Here is a 12,059-nt window from a genome sequence, read left to right on the forward strand (position 1 = left end):
CCAACCCACCATCAGAGGGGCTGGAAAATGACACGTAACATCATGAAGGATCCCACTCACCCTGCTCATGGACTGTTTGCGCCACTCCCATCAGGAAGGAGGCTATATAGCATCTATGCTAGGACCACCAGACCCAAAAACAATTACTTTCCCCAAGCAGCAACACCCTGAACCTCTATCCCACCACTGCTTTATCATCTCATTGCCACTATCAGGGAGGAAGTACAGGAGCCTAAAAGACCCAGAGTCAACATTTTACAAACAGCTTCTTCCCCTCCATCATCAGATTTCTAAACGGTCCATGAACAATTTTTTTCCTCGAGTCCTGCTGAAGGGCATCGGCCCGCAACATCAACAATCCTCTTTTCCATAGACGCTGCCTGCCCTGCTGAGTTCCTCCAGCATTTTCTATTCTTCTATTCCTCTTGTGCATCATTTCTTATTTGAACTTAGTGATATTTCTGAAAACAAGTTTCATGACATTATATCAGTGATAATAAACCAGATTCTGATTCTGTGGTCATGAGGAGGGGGTGGAATTTGGGGCCAATAATAGCCCCTCACACACATCTTGCACAGCGCCCAGGAGCCTGACGTGTCAAGAAACCGCAACCACAGAAGCACAATGACTCATGAACGCCTCCCTTATTCCAACTGTCATGACCGGATCTGCCTACAACTTGTTAGAGCACAGCACAACTGGCCTTCTTTTTAATCTGCCCTCACCCAGAGCTGCTTACATCTAGTGACATCATTCGCTGAGTGAGGTCACGTCGTTAGGGCAAACATCAAGAAACTCTGTAAACACGAACTGCTCCTCTTTCAGCCTCCAGCTTCAGAGTATGGAAGCTGTAGTGTGGTGGTGAGGTGAGCTCTGGAATGCAGGCAGACCCAAACCTGACACTCTTCCCACTCCTCACCGGTGAGCAAGCTGGCTCGAGCTCTTCACACCCGTCCATGCTCCACAGCATGGTGGTAGAGCCACTGCCCCAAGCCCAGAAGACCTGGGTTCAATCCCAGCCTCGGACGCTGCCAGCGCACTGTTTGACCGTGTGGGGGACTAGGAGTGCAGGGCTGTTCCTTAGCTATATGACATGAAAACAGACCTCAATACTGCCTGCGGCCCCTGTACCCCTGCCACTCTTTCAGAACGGGAGGAAGAAAGCTGAAGGAGAGAGATCAGGAAGGCTGCAGCACCTGCTATCCCAGCCTCAGGATATCCCTGTTCACTTCCCAGAAACACTTCCTTAGAAGTGCCTCCCTCTTGGTGAGGGAGATTGAGCATTCTAGCCAAGAGGCAAGTGTTGAAATTGCAGAGTAGCTTTCCAGCTTAGTAGTTGGGAAGTCTGACAACACCAGATGAAACAAAATGGTCACATTTCATTTAGAGAAGCTGGTCACAGGCCGCTCCAGTCCTGCTCTGCCATCGGCTGACTCAATGGAACCTCAACTCTATACTCTTGCCTCTCCCCCCAGTAACCTTTCACCCATCACCTCTCAGCCCCCACTGCCTTGGGAGCAAGACCAGCGTCCCAAGAGAGGGAATTTCAACTCTGGAAAAACCTGCCTGCCCCTTAGGTCCCTTTTAAAGTTACCCCTCTCTCCTTAAACCAGTGCCGTCTAGTGTTAGACTCCCCTACCCTGAAAAAAAATGTCTATTCCCCTATCTAAACCTACTCATAAGTCTACACACCATCATCAGGTCACCCCCAGCCTCCTTCACTCCAGGGAAAACAGTCCAGCCCGACAAGTCTCTCCTTATAACTCCTGATTTTTGGAATTTCAGTAGATAAGTATCATAGAGAAGTACAACACAGAAACAGGCCATTCAGCCCATCTAGTCCATGCAGAACTGCTCACTCCCCTTGACCTGCAGCCACACCAGAGACCTCCATACCCCTTCCATCCCATGTACTTTCCCAAACTTCTCTTAAACGTTGGAAACAAGCTTGCGTGCACAATTTGCACTGGCAGATCATTCTACGCTCTCATGTCCTTCTGAGTGAAGAAATTTCCCCTCATGATCCCCTTAAACTTTCCCCCTTTCACTCTTAACCCATGACCTCTAGTTTTAGTCCCTCTCAACCTCAGAGGGAAAAGCCTGCTTGCACTAACCCAATTTATACTGCTCATACTTCCATCAAATCTCTCAGTCTTTTACATTCTAAGGGATGAAGTCCCAACCTATTCAATCTTTCCTTACAACTCAGGTCCTCCAGTCCCGTCAACCTTATTTACATCTACTCAAAGCTTCATAAAGCCAATCATTCATTTTTCAGAAATCCCATTTTATTCTACACACTGCCCACTCATCCAAGTTGTTCAATATGAAGCGAGCATGTCTCTTCCACACCCCCCACATCCCACTGATATATTTCTGAGGAAAGCAGACAGATAAGACCGGAGGTTAGGATCAAACCTGGGACCCCAGAGATGCGAGGCAGTTGCTCTACCTGCAGCGCCACTGTGTCGCCACAACAGATAACCCACCCTTTCCAGGAAATAGCTAGACAGTGGTTCAACTTTGGAACTTCCTTCTGCAAAGGGCACGCCAATGCTGCTCCAATTGTTAGTTTTAATCAGAACGATAAATCTTCACTGGTCAGAAAGGGAAGTCAAAGGTCAGCCACGATCTCAAGGTGCACGCCAAGCTGGAGGCTTCAATAACACAAGAGGTTCTGCAGATGCTGGAAATCCAGAGCATAAGGCACAAAATGCTGGAGGAACTCAGCAGGTGAGACAGCATATATGAAGGGGAATAAACAGTCGAAGTTTCGGGCTGAGACCCTTCATCAGGATTGGACCAAAAGGCAAAAACTCAGGAAGAAAGGGCAGAGGGGAAGGAGTACGAGCTGGCAGGTAACAGGCGAGTCAGGTGAGGAAGGATAATATTTCCCTCACACTCTCTGCTTTCCAAAGGGATCACTCTGTCTATGACTCCCCTGTCTATTTGTCCCACCCCACTGATCTCCCCGGCAAGTGGAACAAGTGCTACATCTGCCCCTATGCCTCCTCTCTCACCACCGTTAAGTGCCCCAATTTTCAAAATAAGTTATGGTGTACATACATGTCAGCATATACAACCCTGAGATGCATTTTCTTGTGGGCATTCACAGTACATACAAAGAAACAAAACAGAATCAATGATAAACTACAAAGACAAACAACCAATGTGCAAAACACAAACTGCAAATACAAAAAAATGAGAACAGAAATTCAAAGTACATTAATTAGCAAAGTATACAACCTTTATATTCATCTTCTCAAGGACTCAACAACCTTGAGTTGTAGAGTTCTTGAAAGTGAGTCCACAGGTTGTGGAATCAGTTCAGAGTTGAGGTGAGTGAAGTTATTCACATTGGTTCAGGAGTCTGATAGTTGAAGGGTGGTAACTGTTCCTGAACAGTCTTTCAGGGCTGACACATGCAACTTTGATAGGGTCATCTACTGTGTCCAGGGTTTGAAGAGACCCAGTGGGGTGGCTTCAATAACCCACCACTCTGGATCGATTCAAAGGAGGGCCCTTCTAAAGAAAATCCTTGTGAGCTAACCTAGTGAGAAACTACGAGACTCGGATGTGTCAGCAGACTGGGCTCCCATCCAAGTTTCAAACCTAGGCTTCCGAGGAAGGCAGGTCCAGTCCCGACAGGAAAAGGGGAAGGAAAAAGGATTGACGCAAACACCACGCAGCCCACTGGCAGACGCAGCGCCATCCCCAAATCGTCCTGAGCTTTGACCCAGTCAATAGCAACATGGTCGATTTGACCTTGGCCTCAGCCCCACTTTTCTGTATCCCTCAACTCCCCGGTCTATTTACTCCAACCTCCAATTTAATCGGGGTCTCCACACATCCCGGGGGTGGAGGATTCCAGAGATCCAGTAGTGCGGTGGGTTCCAGAGACCCAGCTTCAATCCTGACCTCCAACACTGTGTGCCTGCCTCTTTCTCCTGGAATGGGTTCCCACCAGTTTCCTCACCCATACCAAAGACATGAGTTAATCGGCTGCTGTAAACTGCCCCCAATGTGTAGCTAATGGTGGAATGCTGGGGGTAGTCGATGATAATGGAGGGTGGGGGATTCTGATTGCATTAATCTAATAATGGTGTTAAATAGATGGTGGATGGTCAGCACCGACTCAGTGGGCTGAAAGGCCTGTTTCTCAAACAAGGGAAAATCTGCAGGTGTTGGAAATCCGAGCAACACACACACAAAATGCCAGAGGAACTCCAGCGTCTATGGAAAAACCAGATTTTGCCCCAAACCAGATTTTGACAACACCCACCCACCACCCCTCTCACCCATTCACACTGACTCCAGAGGATGCTGTCTGTGTGGAGTTCGTGTGTGACCATTTGGGCTTCTCCCTCCAGTCCCCAATTCCATACAGATCAGTATTTGGCCCACTGAATCCAGGCTAGTTCATGCTAACCATCAGCAATTTCCTTTGCTAAAGATTAGATTTGTAAAGATCAAGACTAGCTTTATTAAAGACAGTGTACGTACATTGAAACATACACTGAAATGCATCAGTAACCAATACAGTCCGAGGATGAGCTGCAGGGCATCTTACAAGTGTCACCCCGCTTCCGGTGCCAACAAAGCATACCCACAATGTATTAATCCTAATACAAAGGTCTGTGGAATACAGGAGGGATCTGGAGCACCCAGAAGTAACCGATCCGGTGGAGGGAAGGAACGTGCAAGTTCCTTACCGACATCAGCAGGAACTGAACCCAGATCAGTAGTGCTGCAAAATGTTGCATAAAAATTTAAACTTTGTAGTATAATTTATCGTAATTACTTTTTTAAACCTTCCTGGAGTGATCCAAGTTTTTTACTTTGGAAAAATAAAGGTATTAATTCTTTTTTGGATTTATTTAAAGAAGGCAGATTGATGTCTTTTGAACAATTAGTCGATAAATATTCTCTCTCATATTCACACTTTTTACAATACCTTCAAGTTAGACATTTTTAACAAAAATATTTAAGTAATTTTCCTTACATATTGGAGGCTGACTTGTTAGATACTATTATGAGTATGAACCCTTCGATAAAAGGTTCTATTGGAAGAGTTTATAATTTATTATTAAAATGGGATAAGCATCCATTACTTAAGATTAAACAGGATTGGGAGAAGGAACTTAATTTGACTTTTATACAGGAGGATTGGACGTGGATTCTGAAGCTGGTTAACTCTTTTTTGAAATGTGCTATTCATTCACTGATTCAGTTTAAAATTGTACATTGTTACCATTTGACAAAGGAGAGACTTTCAGTGTTGTCAAGTATTGTGATAGATGTAAAACTGAGATAGCTACACTGACACATATGTTCTGGTCATGTTCGATATTAAAACAGTTTTGGAAATCAGTCTTTTCGACAATTTCTAAAGCACTCCAAATCAACTTACAACCTAGTAAGTTGACTGTGCTTTTTGGAATAATTCCTCAAAATATCCATGCTATTTCTGTGTCTGACCAACATGTTATTGCTTTTGTTACATTGATAGCTAGGAGGGCCATCTTGTTGAAATGGAAGGATATGTCAGCTCCTACTTTGGCACAATGGTTCTCTCAAGTGATGCTGTGTCTTAGCTTGGAGAAAATTAGAAGTCGAATCTTTGAACCTTTATTTGATTTTGAGAAGAGATGGGGCTCATTTGCTCGTTACTATCATTTCAGTTAACTGATAGGTTTCCTCCACTATCTAAGTGCAATTTTTTTTTGATATATCTTTCTTTCTTGTTGGTGGTTTGATGTTTATTTTTAGAAGCTTTCTGTATGTCGCAGGGCTTTGGGGTTGTACCCCCAATGGGTTTCTTTTTTTCCTCATTTTTCTTGCTTAGTAAGGTTTTTTTAATGCACAAAAATTTTCAATCTTTAAGATAATTTTTTGAGGCATTGTAAGTGTTGTTACTTCAATGTACCTGTGTTATTTTTGAATAATAATAATAAAAAGATTTGAAAAGAAAAAATGTTGCACTACCAAACCATCTGTTACTTCCTACTAACTGCCCATTCAGCCACTGGAATTGAGGGTAGAATTGAAGGTCCTCCAACTCCAGCTGTCTTTGGTGTAGAAGGATTCTTCACTGCTGTTTTGTTTTACCGGTCAGGGTTGTTAGCCCTGAGCTGAACCCTGAACCCAGAAGACCAGACTGACCTCTACCCTTTGACCTAGTTTGGCAAGGGTGGCCCTACCTACCAAAAGCCAAAGCAGAAGGCCCTGACTCCAGCCAGCATAGCTCTCCAGGTCATTAAGGCACACAAGCCTCCATCCAGTGACGAAGTTGAGGTCCTCTTGGAGGACAGTACCACCCCTAATGCTAATTCTTTTCTGCTATTCATTCTGCTGAATGCCTAATACAATTTCCTTGGAAGGCAGCCATTGCTCCAAAACATCACTTCCCCTTTCACTATCCTCTTCCACCCCTCCCCCCCAAGCCGCCGCCAACCACAGAACATGGAGCAACATTATCATCCAATTCAATGTACCACTGCAATGTTCAGTCCACAGTCAACACATTCTGCCATGGGTCTGGAAACCCTGCCAGTTTTTAAGCTGAGCAACGCAAACAAAATGGAGGAGGAAATGCTCGGCGAGTCGGGCAGCATCTATGGACTGGAATAAACAGTCAGCATTTCAGGCCAAGGCCTTTCTGCAGGACTGGAAAGGAAATGGACAGAGCCAGGATAATGTAGAGGAGGGGAAGGAGTACAGGCTGGCAGGTAGTAGGTGAGAGTGGGTGAGGGGGAAGATGAAGTGAAGTGAGAAGCTGGGAGGGGATAGGAGAAAGAGGGAATCTGATAAGAAATGACAGTGGAGCATGGAAGAATAGGAGCCACTGGGAGGTGATGGGCAGGTGAGGAGAAGAGGAGTGAGAGGGTAGCCAGAATGGGAGAGAAATTACCAGAAGTTAGAAAAATTGATGTTCATGCCATTATATTGGAGGCTACCCAGATGGAATATGAGGTGTTGCTCCTCCACCCTGAGTTTGGCCTCATCATGGGAATAGAGGAGGTCTTGGACCGACATGTGACAACAGGAATGGGAAGTCAAATTGAAACTCATGGGTATTGAAAGGTCTTGCTTTCTGTGGTGTACAGAATGAAGGCGCTTGACAAAGCAGTTCCCCAATCTATGTTAGATCTCACCGATGTAGAGGAGACTACACTAGGAGCACCGTATAACCAAATGCTTAAATTGGGATTTTTTTTTAAATACAACAATCTAGTATCATATAGATCGCTGTGTACAGGTCTGCTTGCCAGACTACAGGAAGTAATATGATACAGAACTTAGAACAGTACAACTTAAGAACAGGCCATTCAGCCCACAACATCTGTACTGACCACAATACCAAATTAAACTAATCCTATCTGCCTGCACAGGATCTATATCCTTCTATTCCCTGTCTGTTCCTCTGCCTGCCTAAACACCATTATCATATCAGCTTCCACCACTACCCTTGGGACCCGTTCCAGGCATCCTCCACTCTGTGAAAAATAAATCCTGCCTCATACACCTCCTTTCCGTGTCTCACATGACATGAATCTCCTCCAATACTGAATACTTGTACCCAGGGAAAAGCCTATCCTATCTATGCCTCAGAATTTGATAAACTTCTGTCAGCTTCCAACTTTCCAGACAGCCCAAGCTTACACATAGAACAAAGCAGCATGGCTGCTGGCCCTTCAGCCCACAATACAGTACTAACCAGTTAATGACACCTAATCCATTCTACCAACACAATCCCCATGTCCCGCCAATGTCTGCACATTCATGTGCCTATCCAAGAGGCTTTTTCGTACCTGCATCCACCACCTCCTTAGGCAATACATTCCAGGGACCCACCATCCTCTCTGCAAAAAACCACTTGCCCTGCACAGGTCCTTTGGACTGTCCCGCTTTCACCTTCAATTTAACCCTAGCAAAAAGATATCAACCGCCTACTCTGTCTATACCTCCTGTAATAATTCATATTGAGGTTTGTCCCACTTTTCCTTAGAGTTGATACTCTAACTCAGGCGAGATGCTAGTGAACATTGTCTGCACTACTTCCACATCCTTCCTGTATCACTTGAAGTATTGTGTGCAGCCGGACTGCACGCAATACTTCAAATAGCAGCCTAACCAAAGTTTTATACAGTTTCCACATGACTTCCTAATGCTCTACCCCACTGTTAAAAGACCGAGTGGTTCCTTGTATGATAAGATGGACTCTTGATGTCAATCCACAGGACTGTGCAAAAGTCTTAGGCACTATTTACATAAGACTTCTGCACAGTCCTGTATTTGTCAATGTGGAGTGGAGAGCGAGCTTGTAAATCTGGTCGGAGCAAAGAATGTTGGAAATGGCGAGGGTGCAGCACTGTGGGGCAGGTGGCAGAGAAGGAGTTGAGGGGTGCAGCAACTGCAGACACAGCCAGCCACAGGCAGGGTCATTTAATTCCAAACAATTGGTTTATTGGTCATTACAGAATGTCTCACTGGTGCTTCCCACTCCCTTCCCCTTTCCCAACCATGATTCCCCTCTCCCTGTCCCCTTCCCACTCAGTCCACAATGGAGACCCAGATCAGAATCAGGTTTATCATCACATTATGAAATCTTTTTTTTGCAGCAGTACAGTGCAATACATAAAACTAGTTCAGTGCTCTGCATAGGTGGTCAAGAATGTTGCATAGTACTGTATCGCATTGTGACCTTGCATTTTACTGTCTACCTGCACTGCACTCTCTCAACACATTACACGTATTCAAAGTGGAGGTGGATAAGTTCTTGATTAGTCAGAGTAACAAAGGTTAGAAGGAGAATGTGTTGCAAGGACGTGGTGGTGGAACAGACCCAAGTGCTGAACATGGGCGCTGTGGCCGAGTAGGGAGACGCTGGTGTCATAGCGAGCGTGGGAAGTGTTCCAAGAGGGGCTGTACCCCAAGTCTTGGTCTTGGTAGATAATTCAGGAACAAGGCTAGACTTAGAACTGATAGTCCTAAACACCATGTAGTGAGGTTACTTGTACACGAGTTGACCAACAAACTGGCACCTTCTGGCAGTGGTCACAGGACTCTTATACTACTGGTTGATGGAATGCAGATGTTGGTAATTATTGGAACCTAGGGAATAGATTGGGAACTAAACGAGTGTTAAAGGCCCAATTCCTGAGGAAGATAGCCAGGTGGCAGAAGGGACCATAACAGAATGGGGTTGAGATGGATAATAAATCAGCCACGATGGGATGGCTGAGCAGATTCAATGGGCTGAATGCACTAATTCCATTTCTATATCTCGTGATCTTTATTCTGCATTCTGTTATTGCTTTGCCATGTACTGTGTAATGATCTGATTGTGTGGACAGTATTCTGGACTTGTTTTTTCCCCCACTGTAGTTTAGTACATTTGACAATAACAAACCATTTTACAACCTGTCCAAAGGAGGTAAGCACGTCTTTTCCCGGTTTCACAATAGAGAGTGCAGGGGAGGTTCACCAGGTGGTGGCCCGGAACGTATTATGTCATTCAACGAGAGATTGGATCGGCTGCCGGAATGCTTTATTCTTTTATCATGAAGCTTCCCAATACCAGTCAACTTTCTCAGCCATGTGTAAGCTACTAAATACCACAAGCAGATTTTGCAGGAACTTTTCTACAAAGAGCAGTGAACGTTTTAATGGCGTTTGCACTATGTATTAGAAATCCAAGATGGCAAGCTGGGGATCACTTCACACTGAACGGACCAAGTCACAAGTACTGGATAACCAGAGGGTTATAAACTGGTCTCAACTGCGACATACTTCCGTCCAATCGCTCCTCTACAGCGCAAGATCAATTTCTTATAAGAATAGTATCAGAGTGGATTCATGGTGCCAGAATACAGACAGAATCGCGTTCTTTTTATGGTCCTGCTCGAGCTCTCCGGTCGATCGGATATTGAAAGGCCTCGATAGACTGGACATGGGGGGGGGGGGGGGGTCTAGAACCAGAGGGGACAGGGGGACGTCCATTTAGAACAGAGATGAGCGGGAGTAAGAGAATCTGTGGAATTCGTTGTCTCAGACTGCTGTGGAGGTCAAGTCATTTGGAGTATTTAAGGTGGATAAGTTCTTGTTTAATCGGGGAGAAGGCGGAGAATGGAGTTGAGAGAAATAATAAACCATGAAATCGCGGAGCAGACTCGATGGGCCTAATGAGCCAATTCTGCTCCCATGGCTTATGGATATCTTCAAAAGGCGATGCCTCAGGGAGGCGGCATTCATCATTAAAGACCCTCACCACCCGGGACACATCAGGGTCGTCAAGGATGAGGTGGGCCAAAATGGCCCGTTTCGGTGCTGCACAGTTCTTTAAATAAATAAAACTAATTTAAACGCTGGGATTTGAACTCGGCGTTTCGTGGAATTTCCACAAAGTCAAGCTGACCCGCCGAGTAAAGCAGAGACCCTCCGGTGCGGTCTATGTGTGGAGTTTCCACGTTCTAAATTTAGTTGCCCTTTGATATGCAGGTCGGGGCAGGAAAGGGACAGCATCGATAAGATGGGTTGAATGGCCTGTTCTAAGGATTCTATGGAACGAGCACGATATCCGAAACATTAAGGCTAGTCCTTCAATGGGTGGCGGGGGAATTCTCCTCTTGGAAGGGCTAGGATGAACGCTAGGGGAGAACGAATAGCCTCTTTGAACCGGGCGTGCGTTGCTTGCTCACCTCGAGGTCAGTTCACTAAAGCCTCCGCCTTGCAGGAGGCGGATTTTGCAGAAGAGGATCCCGTTCACGAACGGCACGGCGGACAGGTTCACCACCGTCAGCCTCACCAGAAACTTAAACCTCTTCCTCTTCGTCAAGAAAGCCATCGAGACCCTGTCGAAAGGCAAAGTGAGCAGAGGATGAAAGTGTCAGTCTCAAAACTAAAGAAAACCCGCCTTTAAAAGAAAATAAATTTGGAAAACATTAACCGCAATATCAATTTAGCAAAACGTCTATTGTACAGCATATCAAATGCTCTGTCCATTGAAATTTAAGTTTAATCAGTTATAATTACCTGGTTTAAAGACTGTGTTAAAGGGATGGTTGTACTTCCTGGAGCTAGCGAGTTCCACTCTCGTGGTCGTTTTCAGAGAAAAGTTCACACTGGCCGTGAAGAAGCAGAAACTGTTTCGCAAGTTCCAGATTCGCGTCCACTCCCTCTTCCCCGTAACTGTCTGTCCGTTAGATCCCAATTAAAGAAACAGCCTCGACTGCACTGAGCCCTATCTCGCTCGGGCTCTGCTCCCCCGTTTCAGGTATCATGTGAGCATATAGGCTCAGGAAGACAGCCTCCTTGTTTTGTAATTGGGTCGGAAGGTGTGTGCTTTGGAGAGGGTGTTCCCTCTTTTGGCAGAGTCAATAACTGAAGGGGTACGGGTTTTTTTTAAAAAAGGCGTCAACGGTCTAATTCTGCATTCGAGAGTTAGTCATAAACCACAGACAGGACCTTCAGCCTAATTCAAAGTAAATTTATTATTAAAGTACTGTAATTCATTCAACCCTGAGATTCATTTTCTCGCGGGCATTCACAGTCGATACAAACAAACACAATAGAATCCATGAAGAAACACAGACGACAAACAATAACTGTGCAAATCCTTACCAGAGGTAACGTATCCAGGCAGAATGTTCTCCACTGCATAATTAGTACATTTTGAACATCAACGCCATCTCAGGGAGTCCCATTTGTCCAATATCCCTCTAAATCTTGTCTATCCTGTTTTCAGGCTTATTCTGGACTTTGGGTATATAGCAAATATTAATTTTAACAGCAGCCATTCTTCAGATTTGAACATGGATTCTAGAATGAAATTAAAACACAGCTCAGAACAATGGCTGGGGTCAATTTTAACCAAAAAAAACACTTCTTAGACCTCAGATGCCTGCATGTGTATGAATGTATCGTAGAGTCAGTGGGGATTAACATTCATTTTGGCTGTCTGGAGTGTGGGTGTGAAGGAGTTGTGTGATAACTCTTTGTAATTCAAAGGAAGCATTGTGGATAGATTGTAACTGTAGAATAGGCCTGAACAGATTAA

At 45.1% G+C, this 12,059-nt stretch overlaps 1 protein-coding gene across 2 annotated transcripts in view; it reads right to left on the bottom strand.

The window, feature by feature from the left end:
* The window catches only part of LOC132394577 (early estrogen-induced gene 1 protein-like), a 33,293-nt gene extending 21,922 nt beyond the window's left edge, over nt 1–11,371 (bottom strand). Inside the window, exons 1-2 of one of the 2 annotated variants that reach the window (XM_059970882.1) lie at nt 11,036–11,371; nt 10,702–10,854 (exon numbers count right to left, since the gene is read on the bottom strand). In XM_059970882.1, the coding sequence (XP_059826865.1) occupies nt 10,702–10,847 (146 nt within the window). In that variant the 5' untranslated portion in view covers nt 10,848–10,854; nt 11,036–11,371. The remainder of the gene's footprint in view (nt 1–10,701; nt 10,855–11,035) is intronic. The other variant, XM_059970881.1, reaches the window with a different exon arrangement.
* Nucleotides 11,372–12,059: the final 688 nt, after the last annotated feature.

The sequence above is a fragment of the Hypanus sabinus genome, chromosome 5, assembly GCF_030144855.1.
Source record: "Hypanus sabinus isolate sHypSab1 chromosome 5, sHypSab1.hap1, whole genome shotgun sequence".
Taxonomy (NCBI): domain Eukaryota; kingdom Metazoa; phylum Chordata; class Chondrichthyes; order Myliobatiformes; family Dasyatidae; genus Hypanus; species Hypanus sabinus.